A 24607-nucleotide genomic window follows, 5' to 3' on the forward strand; every position below is an offset into this window, starting at 1 on the left:
CAGAATCCCAGCCCCTAACTGAGTATCCATGGACACTCAATGGCTTCTGGAGAAGGATCACACTTCAGTGAATGGCCCCATACGTTAGACGATGAGTCATTTAAACAACAACAACAAAAGATGACACAAAAAGTGGGAAGGGACAGTGTGAATTGGGGGGGAATTAAAATGAAAAAGAGAAAATTAAGAGAAATATTTTTCAAGCACTTGGGAGGCAGAGGAAGACAGATCTCTATGAGTTTGAGGCCAGCCAAGTTCCAGGATGGCCAATGCTACACAGAAAAACCCTGCCCCAACCCCCCCCCCCCCCCGCAAAAAAAATACATAAATGGAAATTACAAAGTGGTTTTAACTGAATACAATGCAATACTCACACAAACAAAAAACAAAACCTACCCACCCAGCACAACATCAAAACCTGGGAAAGAACGGCACTGAACTACAGAGCTTAAAGGTTAACTGTGTCCATAAACCTCAATTCCATGAAAGAAAGGATTCAGAAAGAAACCCAAGAGCTGAACGTCTATCACAGCTTTAAAAAAAGAACAAATTAAACCTCAAGAGCTTCAAAGAGGGGAGAGGACAAAACCCAGAACTAGTTCATTCAGGCTCTGGCTTCCAAGATGACCAAGAAAAGAAGGAACACGGGTCAGACCACGGACTGTACACAGCATGCGCTCCAGGACAAAGCCATGAACAAGTTCATCACCCTGAATGGAGCGAAGACTGCTGCTGTCAGGACACTTCTGAAGCATTGCCAACGCTTGTGTGTCTATGTGGATGTGAAATACTGTGTAAAGCTGACCTTCACAGTGGGAATGACAGGAATCAAGCATATGAAGCTGGGAAGGACCCTGAGGAGGACCCTGATTTCTATTTGCTGATTCTGCCCCAGGACCCTAGCGAAAGCCCATGTGAAGAGCAATACTGTTTCTACAAGAAACTTTTTACATTTCTTTATTTGGAGAAGGAGAAAGTGTGCCACATCACACATGTGGAAATCACAGGACAATTTGCAGAAACTGGTTCTTTCCTAGGTCTCAGGGATCAAACTCAGGTGGTTAGGCTTTGTGGGTCATCTTGTGGGGCCACCAAAAACTAGACTTAAAAATGGAAGAAAAACAATCTTGGGGGGGGGGGGTACAGAATGAAATGAAAATTCTACTTTTCAATTAAAATTAAACAAAAGTCAAACAAAAAACAAGGAGAAAGAATGAGTAGAATTGAAAGTTGACTGCTGGGTAGGACTAATGGCCAGTAACAGGCTACTCATGGAAGGGAACAAGACACAGACAGCAATTATATACCACTTCAGGAAAACATCACTATATTAAAGACAAAAATATAAGGAACAACTAAGCCAGGCAGTCACCTGGGAGGCAGAGGCAGTCGGATTTCTGAGTTCGAGGCCAGCCAGGTCTACAGAGTGAGTTCCAGGACAGGCAGGGCTACACAGAGAAACCCTGTCTGAAACCCTCCCACCCCACCCCCAAAAAGGGAACAACTAAAACATGGAATTTTCCTCAAGGGGGTGGGGGGATAAATCCCCAAAAATGTGTGTCAAAACTGACACAAAAATGAAAACTTCAAAGTCTAAACACATTAACAGAAACTGACACCATTATTGTAAATGTCTCCAGAAAATGTCCAGACAGGGAGGGCTTGATCAATAAACTATCAGAAGTAAAGGAAAATGTAACACTGTTCTTAAGATTCCTAGCAGTAATGGTAAACACAAAATCATTTCTCACTTCATTTTTATGGAGAAAGTGTTACTATAACACAAAATCTGACAAAAAAAATTATATGAAAGGAAAGTTACAAATCTACTTCATGAATATAGGTACAAAAATATCTAATAAAACTATTCAGCAATTTGCATATAAGTAATAAGAATTTCAAAACTAGGCTAGTGTCAGAAAGTCAAGATTGGTTCTATTAAGACCAGTAGCACTATAGTAGTTAACCATGTGAGCAGGCGAAAAGTACTGCGATCCTGAAAGTACTCAGTGCCTGGTACTGAGTACCAAGAAGACTAACTCAGGAAGACCCATCTCATTATTGGTGGCATCATCCTAGAGGCTGGGGCCTGGATGAGACACAAGGAAAAAAGGAAAGTGCAGTGTCTCTTGATTCTCAAAACATACCACACCTGGGCTCCAAGTGCTCCAAGTTCTGCAGCCATGAGCCCAAAGAAATCTTCTTTAGAATGCTGCTGTTTCAGGTATCTGTCACAGTGACAAAACCAAAAAACACACTCACATGACCTCATTTAAAAAACTTAGAAATGCTATCTAAATAGATACAGAAGCTTTTAATGAAAACACTTATTCATTATTTAAACAAGAGCCATTAATTAGGAAGACAAAGGAATTTCCTTCAACTAAAGGTGACACAGATCAAAAATGCCAAAACACCAAATTGCAAACTATTAAAGGATTATGAAATACAAAACAATGGGTCCATTTTAACACCTAATCGGTCAATGCGGTAAATCTAGAACAAAAAAACCCTACAAACTACAAAAGATGAACTGATCAGCCTTCCTCGCCCATATATGCTGACAGAAACGCAAAGGAGCTTGAGAGTGAAAGAATTATAAGCAAGGTTACTAGTTACCAAGTCAACATAAAATACTGTTTCTACATTATTAGCAATAAACCAAAATAATGCCTAAGAAGACATAATTTATAATCACATTGAAAGGCATAAAACACCTAAAAGCCTAACAATAATTATGTGATCATTATGGAGAAATTATAAATTATTAACAGAAATGGGATACTGCATATATGGTTTGGAATACCCATTATTTTTTTTAAAGTGGTCTATAAATTTAGTGTGTAATCTCAAATAGGCCGATGGTGTTTTGATTTGTTTTTACTTTTTTGCAGAATTTTCAAGAGCTAAAATTAACCAATAACAATCCTGAAGAAAATCAGAAGTCCATACAAACTTTCTATTGCACTTACAAATTACCACAAGGGTCTCTGGTTAGAGGTTCATAAATATGAAGCCAATGGTAACTAGGCTATATCTCTGTGAACTGCTACAAGAGATGTTACAGGGTGAATCGGAAATACCCCCCTAATGTTTATTTATGTGCTCAGACTCGAGCTATGGAGTCTTTAAGCCAACCTGGTGGGAACAGCTGCTGCCACACTCTTGCCAACACACGCAGCCACATTGCCATGACAGACTATAATCTTCTGAAACCATGCACCAAACTCATGTTTCCTCTCTCATAACCTGTTCCTGTCGAGTATTCTGACAAATACTACAACAGTACAAAAAGTAATGATTACAGAGGAAAACATGCTTCTACATCCATTCAGAATGTAGGTATAACTCAGTTTATAGGCCCAAGGTCCCCATTTCCACTGGAGTTGGACTTATCTTCTGTGGTTTATCTGCATTTCTAGAACATACAGTTAAAAATCTTCCCAGAGTCAGTCTGAGACCAGCCTCAGCTATCCAGAGAGGCTCTGTTTCAAAACTAAACATGGGCAAGGGGGAAAGAAGGAGCTAGCTTTTTCTGACCTCTGTTATTGCATCTCAGTCTGTTTCTCTTTTCCACTTCATCGTGTCACTGTTTAGAATTCTGGCTACCAAAAAGTATGCAAGGCCATTTAGGTAACCATCAAGTTTATTATGACACTGTATTGAGACATATGACATTCAAACAAGAACAAGTGACAGTCCACAGCAACAGCTGGGTACAGACATTTCATGTATATGACTGGTAGCACTATGAAAACCAGCAGGGAACAAATGAAGCTGGTCCAACAGGACAGCCTTATGGAACTAAAACCTACATCACAGCACACAAAAATCAATCAACATAGCTGAAGACACAGGGGTGGGAGGGACTTCAGAAATTCAGTACATCAACTCTCCCCTAAAATGTCATACAACTGTGACAAATTCTGTTGAATAAGATAACATGAAAAGGCATCTGTGACACACTTACTATAAACCACCTGTCTCTGTCCGCTTGACTCAGTGAAGTACTATACTAGGAAGGTCCCCAGCTCCTGTCTTATGGTACAGTTCCCCTGTAGGAGAAGGAAGGCTGCTAGCATCTCTTACCACTATGCCCCCTGGCAAGCTTCATGTTCCAGGCAGGCAAGGATCAGAAGAATGGGGCTCCTTTTTCCAACAAATCCCACCAGGCAGGCAGAAATTGTATTTCAGGTATAACAGATCACAGAGCAACAACCCTGGGCTCTACTCTCTGATAGGGCAGAGGTTTGTTTTGTCTATGAGAAGTAGGGTGAGAAGAACAGAGGTAGTCACAGGCTTGAGATGGTGATACACAAAACCAGAAGACACTGAAGTGCCACATGTGGGCAACCTTTGTTTCAAACCAACTGGGGAAGTTCATTCCTAAAAGAATTGTGAAAAACAATCTTTAAAGAACTTTGAAGAGGTAAACTGGCCATTCAATGACAGTAGCAGGAAAATGCAAAACTCAAGAGCAGCTGACAGTTAGTTTAGCAAGAGAACTGCAGTAAGTCTCTGCAAAGAGAGGTAATAAAGAGTCCTCTTGGGTTAAGCCCAGCTATAATATAAAAGCCTGGCAGTGCTTATCTTCAGCCAAAGGCCTGACTTTAATTGGGTCAGACTGTGGAGCAATTTAAGCCCTAAGACGTTGATGAAAACAGAGTAATTAGTAGAAGCTGACAGCTGAGCAACAAAAAGTAACAGCCAGCAACAAAAGTAACCTAGCTAAAAACCAAATAAAGCGATCAAGAGATGCTTAAGCAGAGAAGGGCCAGCACAGCAGCCATCTCTGTTGCGGAGACCACTGCAGCCAAATGCCACAGCAGATGAGCAGGTAAACAGCAACCGTTCTGGGCCTGAGTTCTCAAAACTCACAGTGTTTCATCTTCAATAAAATCACTGTGAGACATTCAAAGAAAAAATAAAGTGTCAGTCCTACTCAATGGTATTTTTTAATACCATTAACAAAGATTAAACAAAGAGCCACAATATTCAAAGAGAAGAAAACGCTTTAAAGACTTAAAGGAAGGTTTTATAACATTGCTTCTTCACATAAAAAATGGCATCAAAGAAAAAATTATTTAAAAACTAGACTTCTGAAATTCAACTACAAAATAGCTAGAATTTAAAATTTCCTAGAGAGTGTGAGCAGTCAGCTAGAGCTGGCAGAGGAATGAACGTCTGTTCTGGCTACACTGAGGGTAACTTAAACTGCCATGAAAGGGCATGAATGTCAGGAGAGGTTAATTATATAAACCATTGTAGAAGTATAACTTTATCATCTGCACTAGAGAGCAAATGTACACACACACACACACACACACACACACACACACACGTACATCAGATCTAGCACATATAAAAACATAGTAAGCCAAGCATGGTGGCACATGCTTGTAATTCTATCACTTAGGAGAAAGAGGCAGGAAAATCAGCTCAAATGTTTCTTAGCTACACCATGAGTTCAAGACGTCCTGAACCACATGCCTCTTATGTGGCAGAAACACGAGAACAAACAAAAGTAACATAGGTTCAAGTATAGAATGATACAGAATAAAGTGACTATATTCAAAGAAATGAAAATAAGTAAAAATGTTAATAAACTTGGTTTAATAAATAATACATACATGTGTATTCTTTTTATCTTGATTTCTTTAAGAAGCACTTAATTATGGGCTAGTATGTATAACAAATATGCGGAGAATGGATATATTTAAAGGTTCTGATACACTACAATATACAATATAAACCCTAGGAAGATCATTAAAGAATATCTTTAAATTATTAACAGATTCATTTAAAGATAAACCAGTAAAGAATTAAGAAAAGATACAACAAAAAAAGCGAAATGGCAGACATAAAGCAAAACATGTACCCTGAATGTGAATAGATAAAATGATACAATCCAGAGAAAGAGACTGTCAGACTAAAAAGAACAAGATCCAACTAAAATGCTGTTTATAGAAAACACTTTAAACTCAAAAATACAAACAGAATGGAAGTAACTGACTCGGAGAAGGCATACCTTGCAAACAATCATAAAGTACTCTATTATCAGATTATCTTGGAGACAGTAATACCTTATAGCCATTAAAGAGTAGTTTTACCTAGATTTCACAAGTAACATGCATCCACCTTATGATAAAAACCCCCAAATAGGTATGAAACCCACAGAATTAAAAGGAGAAATGAAAACTCCAACAGCAATAACCAGGAAACCACAATACCAGGGTTTCAATAATTAACAAAATGTTCAGGAAAAACAACAAAGAAGTATGTGTTACTTTCCTCATAATTGTCACCAAATATTTGACAAGTAACTTAGCCAGGCATAGTGGGACACACTCAGGAGACGGGGAAGATGAATCTGTTGAGTTTGAGACCATCTTGATCTACATAGTGGGTTCCAAGAGAACCACTATAAACCCTATAGTAAGATCACTATAAATGATATAAACCCTTATAAGACCACTAAAGAATATCTTTAAAATATTAACACATTCATTTAATGCTAAACCAGTAAAGAATTAAGACCAAAAGACACAACAAACAAAAAATGCAAAATAGCAGATTTAAACCAAAGCACGTACCCTGAATGCTACATAGTGAGACCCTGTCTGTGTGTGTAAGGGGGCAAGGTAATGATTTATTTTGGCTAATGGTTTGAGGGTAGTCCATCATGACAGACAAGGCATGGTGGAGTTCACAGTGGTAAGAGTTTGTGGCTGGGACTCCTCACAAGTTGGCAGACCAGAAAGAAGAAAACCATATGACCCTTGTTTCGTCAAGTTGACAAAACAACCAGGACAAACACTCTCAACAAACCATATATTCTATAAACAATCATCAACAAATTGAAAAGTACTAAAAGGATACAGAAAATGTTCTACAAGCACAGTGGAATTAAATTAGAAATCAATTACAGAAAGCACTTTGGGGAATTCACAGTCATCTAGAAATTAGCATACTCTTAAATAACCATGGGTCAAAAGAAATCAGAGAAAACAGAGATGACTAAGAACAAAAAAAGACCATACTGGAATTTGTTACATGAATCAAATCAATACACTGAAGAAATTTTACAGCTACAAATGACTACTTTTAAAAGATAAGAAAACATTTTTTATAAATTTAGAAAAATCTTCTTAAACACCATAAAGAAAAGAAACAACCCACAAGGCATAAATTGAGGCAAAAGGCTTCATGGTTCAGCGGGTTAAGGTCCTTTGCCACCAAGCCTAATGACCTAATTTAACCAAGGAACTACATGTGTAGAAAGAGAATGATCTATTCCCATAAGCTGTCCTCTGACTTTCACAAGTGTGTTGTATGTATGTACACACAAATATTTAAACATATATAATAAATTAAAATATTTAGTTCTTAGACTGAGTGAAAAGGAACAAGAGAGGGGGTTGGGAGGATATACTCCAAATACATAAAATTGTCAAAGAATAAATTTTTTAAAAGAGCTCTCCCAAAACATAACACTAACACACACACACACACACACACACACACACACACACACACAATCAAATGCAGGGCCTCCAACAAACAAGCTGGATGAGTGACCTATCACTGAAGTCACATCACATCCAAATACCCTTTAAAAAGAACACAAGGGTGGAGGGGTGGCTCTGTGATTAAAGTGGTGTGGAACTGGAGTCAGATCCAGGTAGCTAACCTGTAATTCCCGAGTTGGAAGACCTCTACAGACAGGAGATTCTCAGAACAAGCTGGCTAGTAAGACCAATTATATTGGAGAGTTCTAGGTTTTACTGAAAAATGTCACAATGGCTAAGGTGGAAGAGGATGATTCCCACCAACTCTAACCTCCACATACATGCAAGAATACATACACACATACATGTACACCACACACAATGAAAGTAGAAAAAGAAACCACAATAAAAATGACAAATTTACACTCCATAAGAGATAGCCAAGAGGCCAATAAGCTTTATGAAAAAGTGGCACCCTTCAACATCTAAGAAAATTAAATGTACTGTGAGCAGTAATTATGAGCCAGTGGAGGTTCAGCAATTGCAAAAACGTATTGCTCTGATGTGAGCTGGGACAATGAGAGAGGCTGTGCATGTGGAGGCAGCAGCTGTATAGGATATCTCTGTATCTCTGCTCAATTTTCTTGTGAATCTCAAACTGCTATAAAAATGAAGCCTGTTTAAAAATGAAAATATTTTAGTTGAAACTTAAAACCACAAGGAAACATCACTCTAAATCCTGATAAAGTAAATCAAGCTGGCAATCCCAGTTGTTGGTGGGGATGCTGAATGGTAGGAAATCTCAGTGCAACCACTTTAGAAAACTAACAGGATCTTCTCAAGGCAAACAGTCTGCAATCCAGTAACTCTGCTGGTAGGTATATATTAAGCTACTAGGGAATAAATCGACAGTGCATGAAGGGAACAGTATATACATGTTCTTAAGAACACTATTAGGAGCCAAGGAGTGCCAAGGAGTGGTGGCAAACGCCTTTAAAGGAAGCTAAGCCTTTAATCCCAGCACTTGGGAGGCAGAGGCAGGTGGATTTCTGAGTTCGAGGCCAGCCTGGTCTACAGAGTGAGTTCCAGGACAGCCAAGGCTACACAGAGAAACCCTGTCTCGAAAAGCCAAAAAAAAAAAAAGAAAGCAAGCAAAGGCAAATGGATTTTTGTGAGTGTGTCTGTTCTACAGAGCTAGTCCCAAGACAGCCAAGGCTACACAGAGAAACACTTGTCTTAAAAAAAAAATTTGCCCACCAGTACCACAAAACAAGGAACATTACTAATAACAATTATTCTTAACTATAATATATTAGTATATATTAAATTATATATATAAACAATATATTTATAACTTTCTATTTATATGTTTATATAATAAATATATACTATATAGAATATATAAAACCATAATCTTTATGGAAATACTTGAGAAATGAATGTGAACTAGTATCAGGAATTTACACAGATAAATCTTACAAATACCTGTAGGAACCAATTAGACTTGAACTGTATATTATGTGAGTTTAATTGTAGGAAGTTGATACAAATGAACTTAACTATATCAGAGCAATGCAGAGAAGGCTGTACCTAGTGGAAGGTGTTTTTTATGTCTTCTGTTAGTAGCAGTTACACAGGTCAGGTTCTATAACGATTCACTGACCATTCCTTTGTGAGCATTTCTGTACGTAATGCTTTAGCTGAAAGGTAACACACTACACAACTTTAACAACAAAATGAAAAAAAAAAAAAAGATAAAAAAAAAATTTTTTTAAAATGAACTCAATTACAATAAGAATATGTGAACCTTAGAGACGGATAACTTTTAAGGGGTTAAACACTTTAAAATGTCACAAAGAAGAGCTGAATTCAATAAAGATAGAAAATAAAAAAGTATATAAAAGGGAAAACGTGAGGAAGGAACTGTTTCCATCTGATGTAGCAAGGGGTAACATCAATACCATTTGTGTCTGAGATATAGATGTTAAGAAAAACTGATAATAGGATTTTGATAGAAATATCAATTAAATCCAATCTCAATAGTGATTAAGATCTACCATCTGAAACAAGATAACATTTAGCAGCAGTTAAATTTTCCTTCTCTAGAGGGCATTTTTTTCAGACCATGAACTTGAGGCCAGACAGGACTACTAAGCAATATCCTACCTAGAGGCAATATCCTACCTATAGCACTTACTATAGATTCTTAATTTAATCTTAAATTCTTAATTTAATTTAATTCTTAATTAAGAATCTATAGTAAGTGCTAAAAGATTAACAGGTACCCAGATTCAACATAAAGTATACTTTAAAAACCCTTATTGTATATTAACTTTCTACATGAAAATACTTTTTATTCATAGTATCAATGTTTAAAAAGTAGATATAATCTTACACTACTCATTTTAGGGTATGTGCTAAGAAATGTACTCCTTGGGCCATCTGAGTCCCATACAAACATCAGAGCAGTTACATGGACAAAGAGGACTTAGGCAACACAATCTTACAGGATTGTAAACACTTATCCTAGATCAACTCATTATGTGGAGCACGACTATGATGCTGTCAAGTAGGAATACTAGGAAGAGGGGAAGGAGCTGACAGTTTGCATTATGTTGTCATTTATTAGCTTTTAAAATTATAAAATTGAGTCTAAACAGAGTAAGAAATACCTGAAGCAACTCAAATAACAAAGTACTGATACAGTCTTGAGTGGGTAACTCTGGTTAAGTACAAGGTATATATGTTAATACTACTTAAGCCTGGTATTCTGAAATGCACTAAACCTTACCCTAGCTTATAAACACAGGTCCATCTCCTACATTGCTGGCTGGCACAGGAGCAAAAAGATTAAAAAAAAAAACAAAAACAAAAACAAAAACAAAAACAAAAAAAGGACAATCATGCCTGTATCTTGCTTCCTAGGCTCTTAAAGAGGGTTAAGGAATTGGCAATTCAAACAGAGCAGTAACCTAAATTTGACATGTGGACATTACAAAGGAAAAGCTGTCTTTCATTTGTGGTTGCTAAGCTACAGGTAAATGCCTGGGATTCCAGAACCAAGAAGCTAGAAAAAAAATCCAGAAATGGGAACTGAGAGAGTCACAGATAGTATCTGAGATCTTGGCTCTAGATACTTCCAAAGTCAATCCACACTCCTCCCCACAACTCCCAGTTGTATGAATAAGGATGTTACATTGTGAACACAAGTAGCTGAAACAATCATGACTAAGCTGGGAATGCAGCATATGCCTATAATCACAGTACTTAAATGGTAAAGCACAAATCCCAAAATCAAAGCCAGCCTCTAACACAAAACAAAAACTACTACAAGGCACACACCTTTAATTCCAGAGCTCTGGAGGTAGAGGCAGATCAGGGCCAGAGGCATCTGAGTAGCAAATTGTAGGCCAGTCAAGAGCTACATGGTAAGACCATGTCTCAAAACAAACCACTAAAAAGTTTAACAACTAATGCACTAGCTTGGGAAGAACAGTACATCTATTAAATGAAGTAGCACTGTCAGACTGGCAAATATTAGGTCCATGTACTTCAGTGTAGTCCAGATTGAGTCTTTGCTCTGCTAAACTCTCTATGTACTAGGACATTCCTTCATTTCTCTGAACCTCTGTACAGATCTCCTCATTTGTAAACAGGGATATTAACAGTACTCACTTCTATGGCTGTCAGAAGTAAATGAGCTATGAATCACCAAGAGGCCAGAATACTGAGAAGCATTAAGATCTTTAAGTAAATTAAGTCATTTTTGAAAGTATACAAACTTGACTAATTACAGTGATGTTTGCCAAAACACTTTTTTACAGGGGAAAAAAAAAGGTATTTTAAGGGATAAACACTATTCATGAAACAAAACAAAACAAGACAGCCCACATGTCTTTGGTCTCCTAAGACAGGATGGTTATTATTAGCTTCACACAAGCCTCTCTGACCTTCCCCAGTGGCACTACATTTATCATCAAAAGGGAAGTACACACACTGTGAGTAGGAAACCATGAAATTGCACTTAATACCAGCACTTCTCAGACAAGGCTTCAGAATTTAAAGCTAAAGGCAGCTTGGCACTCTCTCCAGCTAATTAGTTTCTAAGGAAAGGTACAGATTTAGACACAGAAATCTGTATATAACCACGTAAGACAAAAAGAAACAAACATTATACGTCATTTAAGAAAACTATTTATTTGGCCTTGTAATGAATCTGGCGAATAGAACATTCTTTAAGTACAAGAATAATTTGCCTTTTAGTCACCAAATATCAGACCTAATGATGAAGCTACACTGGGAAGACTGAATTCAAAAGTAACCTACCACTTGGATTTAAAAAATATTGCATAGATGACCTGACTGTCAAGCTTTTCTCTGCCCATATTGAATATTTTAAAAGTCAAAGATCTGCCACAAAGCATTATAGCTTTGTCCAGAGCCTCAACACCAGATAACACAGCCTTTACAAGGGGTTGCTCCTCTTCCCTTTAGAAGGAATATGCTTTGTTCAAATGTTCATCTGCTATAGCCAGAGGATTATAAGGCCAAAAAATTAAAATAAATTGAACTACAAAGTAGATTAACAAACATGAAGAGATTTTTCCATTAATGTATCTCTAACATTTTCCATGAGTGTTCTAAATGTATCTTTAAAAAAAATAGCATGTACAATTGGCACAGCTAGTCCAGCTGTCTAAACCAGGGAGAAGGGGAAGGTTGATTATATCTTTATGCATATATAAAAATCATGCCAAAAAAAAAAAAAAAAAAAAAAACAACCAAAGTTTACTTGTAAACTGAATAAATCTTAAAAAGATGGCTTTGTATTTAAAAATGGGGGAGGGGAAGGAACCCGTGCAATTACTCAAACCAAATTTCCACCTTTTAGGCACTATATTGATTATACCCAAAGCCTCACTTCCATCCCAGCCTGCCACTGACTACCAGGTGAGACTGGGCACATGCCTTTGCTGCTTCAGTATTCTTACTTGTAAATGAGAATAATTGAACAGAACTCTGTATTATGAGATTACATGAATTAGTATAGGCAGACTTGAAATCTAATTATTTTATTATTATTCATGACACCCTCTAGCCTAGAGCCAAACCAAGGGTACAGGCTGAGATATACTCCAGAAATACTTTCTGAGGAGCACTCATTGTCTTCCTTACGTATTTACTTGCATAACTTTTAGCATATTCCGAAGTGTTTTGACATATAAATCATTTTTAAAACAAGACTATCTAACATACTCCTTCCAGTGCTCATAAACTCAAATAGCAAGGACTTGTTAGTAACAATGCCCCTACCGTGCACAAGCTACGGCTCTTACTGCATGGCCAGGCCATCAATGCTCATCCCACTACCTCAGTCTTTCAAGAATTGTGTTTTTACTTGATAGGGACCTGCTATGTAGCCCAGTGTGTATACTACATTTGTTCTTGACTAGAATTTTTGAATGCCTCTAATTAACCCCCTGACTGTAAACAACCCCAGATATATTTTATATTTAAAATACTGTTACAAAGTGTAAAACTAAAACCACAAACCTAAAAGTAAGACATCTGAATTTTGTTCTCAACTCTGTTACAGTGAAAGCCTAGGCAAATTATCTGAATATCCTCAACTGAAAAATGAAAGATATATACTAGATTGCTTCCACAGTACCTTTGCAGCTCTGTGATTCTCATTTTATGAAACTGAAGCAGAGATAAGCAACTTGTACAGGTCACACAGGTAATTAATTAAGAGTACATAAGACACTATCATCGGTCACCTCATATATACCACACTGCTTTTCACTATAATTTCAGCCTGGGAAGGCACATACAGGTAACCCAGTTCAAAGCTCATCCTTGGCTCTTCAGCTGCTTCTGGCCAGTGTGGGCTACCTAAGACCCTGTCTCAAAACAAACCAAAAGCTACAAATGAACAAACATAAAAATACCTCACTGCTCTAAATTTTCATGTTATAAATCTAAAATATTTATTCAATGAATCATATATTTTAAAAATAGACTTTAAGCCAGGCAGTGGTGGCGCACGCCTTTAGTCCCAGCACTTAGGAGGCAGAGGCAGGTGGATTTCTGAGTTCAAGGCCAGCCTGGTCTACAGAGTGAGTCCAGGACAGCCAGGACTACACAGAGAAACCCTGTCTCGAAAAAACCAAAAAACCCAAAAAACAAAACAAACAAACAAAAAAAGACTTTAAATGAAATCTCAAGCTGGAGGTGTGAATACATTTACTTATTCACCTCAGCGAAGTTAAGAGAGAGGCTGAAGAGATGGCTCATGGGGTAACAGCACTTGCTACGCAATTGGGACCAGAGTTTAGCTCCCAGAACCCACATAGCAGGCTAGGTAAAAGCCAGTAACTCTAACTCTGACAAACTGGCTTCTGTACACATGTGAACATGCCTGCCCACCACCTCTTCAATGAGCAAACATTCACATAGACAACTACACATATAAATAAATCTTTTGAAAATGTTAAAAAGAATTTATGCCTAATTTCAAACACCTAAAAACCCAACATACAGAAGAGATTGTGTTCCATATAAAATTTAAAAATGAATTGTTGTTAAGTAATTGTTAAGTAATTGTTGTTAAGTAATATTACAAGTACAACCCTCAGAATACAAAATTAAAATTCTTGATTTTATTTTATATCCAGATTATTATTTAATGTACATTGTTTAATTCAAGAGAGATCAATTTAAACATTTTCCTCCATGTTTCCTCATTTCTGACTATATCTTCAAAAACATTAAACAGCTTAAGCATATTACTTCTAAAATCATATAAGCTATTACAAACAAAAGACTAGGCTATATTGATAATTTTTCTTTCAAAATTGAAAACTGGCCCCCCAAAGTATTCTAAAAATCCGGCGCTCAGTGTATTCCCCTCTACTAAACTGTCCCATTAGCAGTACTCACTTCTCTAAATGGCTTCAGAGCTTATTATATTTTACAGAGAACTTAGCAACATTTCAACAAGACTGATCCTGTTGACTCCAGAAAATCCTCAGAGGAAAATCACAACAAAATACAGAAGAATAATAAAACCAACAGTAGTGCCATATTACTGACTTGAGACCATCTGAAACATTCAGCGTATATGAGTACAGTTTAACTATAATTAGGGATTCTTAAAGAAAAGATGCCAGAAAGTTAGTATTTTTAAAATAGATGGCACCATTAACTTGTTAAATCCAAGAGCACCCAATCTAAGAGTCTTCATTCCCCCACAAAAATGTCTCTGTAGTCTACATTCTTCAGAGTTAAATACTTCTTCCCACTCTTGGACAAGCTTGGCAGCTTAGCAGCTACATGGTTCTTATGTTCTTGTTCAAAATTTACACTAACTTTTTTCACCTTGCTGAATTAGCTCTGTTCTTTCTAGACTAAGAGAATGAATCTACTTTCCCTAATGTTTTTGAAATTTATGTCTCCCATGTGTTTCTCTCACTCTTTAGTCTTCCCTAGGCTGAATATATGGCTCACTGACTTTCTGGGGAGTACTTTTGGAGTACGAAATACTTCCACATTGCCAGTAACCTTTTAAAAAATTCTACCACTTGTAGTTTTTGGTGTCGTATCAGGGAACAGTCATTCTGAAAAGGCTAAGTACTTCATACATCTCAATCAAAACATATCACAACAGATACAAAGCAGGAGCAAAATCCAGCTGTTCTTCTAGTAAGCCAAAAGGATCATATGTAAAAAATATAAAATACCACTAACTACACTATTTTCTTTCATTTTAGAATGTAATTTTATTTTTTACAAAATTTCACTTAACGTGTAACTAGATTTAAAATTAATTAAGACTTTTGAAATTCTCAGTTTTAATACAGCAAGCATTAATAAATAAGTCACATAAAAATGATCTTTTGGAATCCTTAGTAATGTTAAGTAGAATAAAGGGGTGCTAAGAGCATATAAAAAAACATAGCATCTCTCAGATTTTCAGACCCTCTATGCTAGGTTTTCTTTTCTCTTGCTCTGCTAATACTGATTCTTAAGTTACAACCCTAAAAGATACACAACCCTGTCCTCTTCTAGCTAGTGATTTCAAGGAATTGCAAGTCCACATCTTATTTTTAATATCTCCCTAGAGGAGTAACACTTATTCTTCTAAGGACCACAGTCTTCAAACACAGAAACTTGTCTGAAACCAGCAACTTTGCTGCTCTGTGATATTGTCCATTACAAACACTTTCATTCTTCACAAAAAAGAAGTTACTCATAACTAGCAAGACTGAGGAGAAAAGGATACTTTTGAATAATCAATCATTTAATTTTTTTAGCAATAATGAATTCAAAAGTAACCATATGTTAACATGCAAAAGACAAAGAATAAAACTAAAATCAGTTTATTTAGCCAAAAGACACTAGTTACTAGATTTCAACAGATCTTCCCTTGAAATGTGTCCCCCCCCCCCTTTTTTTTCTTTTGTTGTCATCCTTTGAGACAGGGTCTCTCTATGTAGCCCTGGCAGTCCTGGAACTCACTGTAGACTAACAAAGAGTTCTGCCTCTACCACCAGAGTGCTGGGATTAAAGATGTATGCCACCATGCCCAACTGAAATCTTAAATTTCATAACTCTCCACCCCTTAATAAGAGTATTATAGGCAACAAAATGTGTTGGAGATTACAGGCTCAAAAGGTCCAACAGAAACCCAGCTGAGCACTTATGAGAAATCTTACAAATTAAAAAAACAAACAAAACAAAAAACAAAAAAATTCTGTACTCAAAGAAAACAGCCCATCCACATGTATCTTAAAAATCCTGAAGCTTAGTGCAGACCTTTAATCTTCAAGATAGTTTTCACAGATACGTATGGCGTATCTTTAACCTCTTTCAAAGTTTCATTTACTTAAAAGAAGTCACCAGGGGCTCACGCTATGGCTCAGCATAGCCTTGCTGCTCTTGCAGAGCCCTCACTCACATGGCGACTTATAACCATCTGTAACACCAGTTCAGGGGATCCAGAACCCTCTCTGAGCGCCTTGGCATGCTATATGGTATATACATAAATGCAAACAAAACACTCAAGACATGAAATAAAAACTTAAAAACAACTAACAAAAGAGTTCACAAACACACATGAACCTAAACATCCTTTGAACTTAACATTTTTCTGGGATTGCAAGTTAATTTGGCTCAGGTTTTCAAGAAACAAAGATTAGCCTCTTCTTGATACAGTCACTCAGTGTTTCCAATCAAGTTCCATCAGCACTGCTGGGCAGTGGTGCCACACGCCTTTAATTCCAGCACTTGGGAGGCAGAGGCAGGCGGATTTCTGAGTTGGAGGCCAGCCTGGTCTACAGATTGAGTTCCAGGACAGCCAGGGCTACACAGAGAAACCCTGTCTTGAAAAACCAAAAAAAAAAGTTCCATCAGCACTTCTCAATGTCTTACTAGGCCTCCCTTGAAGTCAAAAAGTTCTTAAACTTTGTCAGTTTATGCAGCATATTAACATTTATACCTGCAAAAGGTACTAAACACCTGTAACCAAACCTGGGACTCTACTCAATGGTAAACATCAGCATCCCCGTCTTGATCCTGGGGATCCAACAGATAATTCCTGTAGACCATGGTAAAATTTAAGAACATGGTGCCAAGCCTCAAAATCAATGGCAGTGGGGGAGGGAGGTTAACAGTTTTAATTTACATGGTTAGTAAAAAAGAACTGACCTTATAATTATGAGGGCTGGGGTGCAGCCCTGTAGTACAGCACTGGCCCACTTTATCTGAGGTTCTACCGAAAGGGAGAAAAGGAAGGAAAATCTGGTGTCAAGCGTAACTTTCTGGATTTCAAGTATTAACTAAGACTCACTATTTTAGGTTAACAACAAAAAACAAAACCTGTTTTAAAAAAACAAAACAAAAACTGCTGAGGGAGGGGAGCAGGATTCCTGGTTATTTGGAAGTTTGAATTAAATTATTCCAACCAGTCAGAATGCCTCATCTTCAGGAAGGGTGCGGAAGGGCAGGCACACCTAAGATGGTAAGTTTAGCTAGGGGCTAAACTTAGAAAGGCCATCTGAATTGTCGGCCGCCAAACTCCCAGGACTGATAACAGAAGTCAACTGTTAAACCAACAACATGCACTCAGCAGATTATCACATACGGGTCCTGGCTTATAGTAATGGCTCAATAAACACTTGAGAAATCAATGAGAAATTATTTATCAAAGGTATAGTACTCTAGAAACCAAGATAGTCTTTCGAAACTCACAGTATCATTAGGCATCTTAATGAAACTACAAAGTGGAAACATGCTACAAGCACTAACTGCCCTATTCATAACACACACTTTAAACCATTTCCTTGCAAATTTTCAAGTTTATACATATACATAAACATAAATTTTCAAGTACAGAAGGAAAAACTCAGATTAAGTCATTCAATAAATAAGCTCTTATATTAATGAAAAATCAGTGTCAGGGTAAGATGAAAAGGGAAAATGTCTGTCAACGTATTCGGCATGTTTAATGGATGCCATAAATCAAATCTTCCCATGAATTTTCTAGAGCATATTCACGTCAATCTTTGAGCCTATTGTCACTTTCACACATGCTCACGGGAACAAAATGACAAAGAATGCTATGCCTCAACCCCTGGATCCGGGCAAGAAACATTTGATTAGTAATTATCAAGGCTATGGATAATAAATATAGACATATTTTCAGAATACAATAATCCTAACGACTCATAAAGCGAAGGTCAGAGTTTCTTTACGAGATTTACTAGACTGCTGGACTTCCACACGTTTTCTTCTTCTTTTTTAAAAGGTGCTGATAATCTCCTTGTGCAAGACAACCGGGAGCGAACAACCCATTTACCGATTGCTAACGAACAAGGCTACGCATTTTCCAGACAAAAGCGCGTTAAAAAAGATCCGATGCAAATTTTTTCTTCCCTGGTAAACGAGTGTTCTCCCAAATTCCATTTTATGGAGTATACTTAAAGTTAAATGCAGCAAGTTCATTTTTTAGTCAAAAGCACTAGGTGCCTTACTAGCTGTGTGACTGCTACATCTGGTGGCAGAACACTTGCATGCAAGGAGCCAGAAAACTTAGAAAACAATTGTAACCGATCTCGGTGCGTGTTTTGCAGGGACCTTTAAGCAGGAATTTCCACAAAACCCCACCAACCCCTGGCAGAGAGGAACACGAGGCTACTTGCACCCACGAGCATAACGTACAAACACCCAGGAGTCGATGGCGAAGGAAGGAAAGTTGCAACCATCTGGAGGGGTGGCACGAGCAGCCTTGCCCACGAGTCGGTCTGCCGTTGGGATCGCTCTAGGGGCCGCGCTGGGGATCCAAGTCGGATCCCAGGCAGCCCAGAGCAAGCCGGAGGCGGGCGAGGGGCATCCTACCGGTCTCGGCGGCCGAGCTTGCGGCGCGGGGACCGCCTCTATGGGAGGAGTGCGGGCTAGGGGAGGGGGCTCGCGCGCCAAGGCTGCACCGCGAGGGCAAACACACCCGAGCCCCGAGGCCCGGAGGCTCAGGGAGCAAGGGCAGGCCTCCCGCCCGCGAACCGCCACCCCCCACCCCAGCCCGGGGTCCGCGCGGGCCGAGGGAGCCCGCGGGAGGGCGCGGCGGCGCTTACCTTCCCTGGGCCTCCCGGATGGCGGCGTGTGATTCAGCAGGGACCTGGCGGCCGCCGCCGAGCCCGGGGTTGGAGACGTGGAGAGCCGGGACCAAGATGGCGGCCCCTCCAAACTTCCACTGCTACTTTGGACACTCATCAAGCTACTTTCTGGGAGCCCGACTCCCCCCCTGCGACGGCGGCGGCACCGGCACCCGCCTCCGTCATGGCGGGGGCCGCGCTGAGGGCGAGCGCGGGCGCGAGGGCTGGGAGGGGAGCGCCGCGCCGCCGAGGGAGCGCGCCGGGCGGAGGGCGGGCGGGGAGGGCAGCGCTGAGGGGAGGCAAGTGGCCGGGGCCGAGGGGCCGGGGCCGGAGCGCGGGCGGAGCGCGGACCGCGCCGACCGAGGCCACTTCCGCGGGCGGAACCTGCCGGCACCTCTGCAGTGCGTCGGGCCCCGGCGTCGCCCGGGCGGTGGCGGGCGGTGGGTGGCGGCTGAGGCGGCGGGGTAACCTCTGCATCAGTTACGGGCGGCGGCGGCGGCGGCGGCGGCGGCGGCGTCACGCGCCGCCAATGCAAACACTATCGCGAGGCTCCTGCGCCTCCGGTAGCGGCGGCGGCGGCGGCCGCGGGGCCGGCAGGGGGATGGGGAGGGCCCTGCCCGGGCGGGGCGAGGGCGGGGAGGGCGCGAGCGCGCAGGGAGGCGCGGGGCCCGCGGCGCGGGGCGGTGAGTCGCGTGCGCGGGGCCGGCCGGAGGGAGGCGCGCCCCCGCTGCCACCTGCCTCCCCCTCGCCGCGGCGCGCCTGCTCCGAAGCGCGCCCCACACCCAGCCTGCCCGAGACGCCTCTGCTCTCGCCCGGCTCCCGAGTCTCAAAATGGAACTGAAAAGTTGAGAGTTGCTTCTTGCCCCTCAGGAGAAGAAAAGGAAAAAAAAAAAAAAAAAAAAAAGGCAGTGTGCGCTTACCCGTCTGCAAAACAGGAGTCGTCACGGAATAGTTAAAAAAAAAAAAAAGAAAAGAAAGAAAGAAAGAAAGAAAGAAAGAAAGAAAAGAAAACCTAAGAAAATAAAACTTTCCTTAAAAACAATCTACCAAAGGAATTGAGAAATCCTACTGGTGGGGTAGCCCATGTGTGTGGTAGAGCTGTTCTTTGTTTTCATAGAAGTGAAAAATCTAAAACAGAAAATGTTGACTACAGGATTCACATAAAAAAAAAAAAAAAAAAAAAAAAAAAAAAAAAAAAAAAACCTATAGTGTTCATCTTGAAGAAGGTATGGTTTCTAGAAATTTCCAGTTTCTGGTGCTGCTGCTGAGTATTAACGACGAATTCCCAAAACAAATTACAGCATTTGCTAAAATTTATAGATACAGCATAGCTTTCTGCACACCCACATACACACACCAGCAATTGGCCATCTTGTTCATAAAAGAACAGTCTAGTAGTTCAGGAAAAATACGACAAGGTTATTGCTCTCTTTAAACAACCAAATTGAATAGAACACTAGAAAGATTATGCTATAGAACAACTCTGCGGGCATAAGGAAATGACATGATTACTGGGGGGACAAAAATGTCATTTCTATTTTTTATTTTTATGACTTTGCATTTCTCATAGTAATGTTTTCTTCAGATAAACTATCATCCCAGAATAGAGCCTTGGTTGTCAGCTATGCCAGAAGTCACTGGAGTGTTCCTGTGCTTCAGATTCTTCTGTTTTCAGTCACATTCAGCTTTTGAAACCTAAGAACTGTCGAAAATTGAACAACTTTACTGACGTAGAATGGACTCACTGTGAAGTGCGTAGCTTTGGTTCACACTGTAGGGTGCATACAGCTCTGAAGCCCCCTGTACAATCAGTAGCAAGCATCTACTGCCCACACAATTCCTCTCTACCTACCCATTTGAGGCTCCTCCCTGCTCCACTTCCATCCCCCTCAGAACCATACATCTGCTTTCTGTGCTACAGAGTAATTTGAATTTTTTTCTGAATTTTAGATGAAGTGTCCACTGTTTATTCTGGACGTAAAATCGTTTCTCTGGACATAATTATTTTAATAGCCACATGGTTGCATTTTCTTGTATATCTCACCTTATCCCTTGAACTGTTGATCGACATTTGCATTCCCCCTTTTTTGCTATAATACTTCCATGAACACTCATATACAAGTCTTTGTATGGACATACACCAGCCATTTTTTGGTTGCTTACCTCTGACCTGATATGATATGTATGTATACTTTGCTTGGTCTTCTATATGCTGTAGATCAAGCCTAGTGCTTCATGCCTGCTAGGCAAGCACTCTATCTACCCCAGCCCCTCTTGCTTTTAAGAGTAAGCTTAGTTTGCACATTGTATCCTAAAGAACACAGGACAGGAAGGAAGTTAAGAGAACAGACGTTAATGTCAACAACTGTTTTTTAAAAAAAAGTCCTTATTTCAACTTTCCCATCTACAACAAAGAGGTTAGAGTTATTGGGTAACTCCTGTCATTTCCAGGACTTTCATTCAGAGTTCAATTACTCAAACTGTAAATAAATCCCAAGGTAGACAGGCAAGGTGGCTCGAGTCTTTGGTCTCACCACTTGGATGGCTGAGGCAAGAGGATTGCTTTGAGTACCAGGCTAGCCTGGACTACAGATACCTTCCTGACAACTTTGTCCAGAGCCATCTTTGACTCTTTGCCAGCTGAGTCGGGTTTTATGCAGTCTTGGGTTTTTTGTTGTTTTGCCTTTTTTAATGATGACTTAAAGGTACATGTCACATGCATAAGCGAGTTACTTCAGTTATGTTTTGCTTGTGGCTGCTGCCCGAGAAGGACAATGACACATTCTGTTCTTGCCTTCTTGTGGCTTACGATGAAGACAACACACTTACCACCTTCTAAAGAAGCCTCTTCCAGTTATAAGGAGCTAAGCAGAAAACCGGGCTTAGCTTAAAAGTGGAAGGCCACGCGTCATCTAAACTCATGCCTTCAAAGAATACCAAAGGGTAGAGACAGAATTTTCAGAGTATGTTATAGTAAGTAAAACATGGATATGATTGTCATTTGTAAGTTTATATAAAAATAAACGACTAGAAGGATGATACCACAAAAAGTTAACAACTAGTATAGGTTGTGAGACTATATAGTTACTGTTTCTACCACTGTCCTTCCCCAAATGGTGTACAGCAAATTGTGTGCTTTTTTATATTCAGGAGAAGTTCATTAAATGACTTTTAAATAACTTATGCATAAAATGCCTATAGTCAAAAATTATATAAATAGGTAATTTTATAAGCTGTATACAGAGATACCGTAGCTCCGTAGGTAGTAGCTTAAAGCAGGAAGACTGTGAGTCCAAGGCCAACTGGGTCATACATTGTGATGGTTTGTATATGCTTGGCCCAGGGCATGGCACCATTAGGAGGCGTGGCCTTGTGGGAGTAGGTGTGTCACTGTTGGTGTGGGTTTTAATACCTTCCACCTAGCTGCCTGGAAGCCAGTCTTCTCCTAGTGACCTTCAGAGGAAGATGTAAATCTCTCAGCTCCTCCTACACCATGCCTGCCTTGATGATAATGAATTGAGCCTCTGAACCTGTAAGCCAGCCCCAATTAAATGTTGTCCTTATAAGAGTTGCCTTGGTCATGGTGTCTGTTCACAGCAGTAAAACCCTAACTAAGACATATATCAAGAATCTGTCTTGAAAAAAAAATGTGTCTGCATTTATGTGCATATAATCACTTAAAATAAGCACAAAGTAATAGATTGCATGACAGGAAAAATATGGAAATGTCAGAAGAATCCAAATTCAGACTGAAGGGGACATCTACCACTGAGGGCTGACGGGGAGATGTGTCCTCAGGATCTAGGACACATCACGGGGAGAGGGGCTTTGGGCAATCTTCCTGGCTGAAACATTCCTAGAAAAACAGCTGAACGCAGAAGTCAGCATGGCAAGGAAGAGATGGCAGGAACCCTTCCTAGAAAAAATGGGGGAAAATGTCTTGTGCCCTGGGTTCTTCATTCTGAAGCTTCTAGAGGAGTATCTGGGCCAGGCCAAGTGTTCTGTCAATTTTATGAGAATGGGTTTGTGAGGCTCAATAAAGAGGTGAGGGAGCAAAGCAGAAGTCTCTAAAGGTCTCCTGAGGCAGGGTCATATACAGCAGGTAGAGACCTGAGCCATCATCTGTAGAGTGACTATCATTTACAGTTATGGCTGTTAGATTCTTTTCCATTTTTCTTTGGAAGTAAAATTATTTTAAAATGATGCAATATTATAGATGTAAAAAAAAATGTATTTTGTCAGGTGGTGATAATGCATACATTTAATCCCAGGAGGTAGAGGCAGGGAGATCTCTGTGAGTTTGAGGTCCACCCTGTTCTACAGAGTGAGTTTCAGGACAGCCAAGGTTACACAGACAAACCCTGTCTTGAAAAACCAAAATAATAAGGACGATAGTTACAATGATACTGTATCTTATACCTCCTAATAATTGATTTCTTCTCAACTCAAGTGAAAAAAAGATCAATTCCTATGCCATCTGAATCCTTTTCACCAAGCCCACAACTGAGCCAAATTGAATGAAGATGTCATTTGTAAGTATCCCATGCGTTGGGATGCTGGAACCAGTTCCTGTCACCCTGAGCACTGACTGTTTTCTTCAGTTCCCTTCTAAGAGTTCAGTGGTGTCAGAACTGCAGCTTTAAATCAGCAATAGTAGGCATCCCCACCGGCCAAGTAAGCAAAAACCACAAGCCAGCTTTCTCTCCCCATCAGCCAGCAGACTACTGCTTCTTTAGCATATTCCTCACTGTGCCTGAAGCTCAGTGAAGACAAGTACCCTGGGTCTGTCATGTTTACAATTGACTTCTAGAATCTGGCATCAGCCTGGCATACATTTAGTGGTACATACTTGTTGAGCCAATGTGTTATATACATAACTAGACAGCATGCCCTTGAGTCCTCTGGGCTAACCTCAGAATCTGTCTGGGTTGGCCATCCAACAGGGAAAGGAAAAGAAGTGTTTTGCCACCCCTCCTTCTCACTCACACCTCTCCCCTTCACTCACTCTTCATTGACTAACTTTGTGGTTTGGTAAAGTTCACTGACCTTCTTAAGGTTGCTAAGCACTTGGGAGGCAGAGGCAAGCAAGACTCTGTGAGTTGGAGTCAGCCTGATCTACATGGTAAGTTCCAGGATAGCCAGAGCTATGTAGAGAGAACTTGTCTCAAAACAAAAACAAACAAACAAATAAACAAGCAAACAAACCAAGAAAAAGAAAGAAAAAAAACCGGTTCTAGAATAAAGTCAGTGTGATTTTGTTTATAAAGTATAAATTTTACATGAAATATCCTTACATTGAGAATTATGATTATTTGATGTTTGAATTTAACTGAGCATTCTGGGCCTTAGTTGGCTAAATCTGGCAGTACCAGCCTCTTTGAGTTCTTAAGTTAGTACCTAGTAAAGTTGAAGATAGGACGACTTGGCAATTCCATTCCAAGGAGATAC

At 39.8% G+C, this 24607-nt stretch overlaps 1 protein-coding gene across 2 annotated transcripts in view; it reads right to left on the minus strand.

The window, feature by feature from the left end:
- Tlk1 (tousled like kinase 1) overlaps positions 1-19277 on the minus strand; it is a 117464-nt gene extending 98187 nt beyond the window's left edge. For both annotated transcript variants that reach the window (XM_034496797.2, XM_076928893.1), the window contains exon 1: positions 19139-19277. In XM_034496797.2, the coding sequence (XP_034352688.1) occupies positions 19139-19277 (139 nt within the window). The remainder of the gene's footprint in view (positions 1-19138) is intronic.
- Between the last annotated feature and the right edge of the window lie 5330 nt (positions 19278-24607).

This window comes from Arvicanthis niloticus, chromosome 2 (genome assembly GCF_011762505.2).
Source record: "Arvicanthis niloticus isolate mArvNil1 chromosome 2, mArvNil1.pat.X, whole genome shotgun sequence".
NCBI classification, from domain to species: Eukaryota; Metazoa; Chordata; class Mammalia; order Rodentia; family Muridae; genus Arvicanthis; species Arvicanthis niloticus.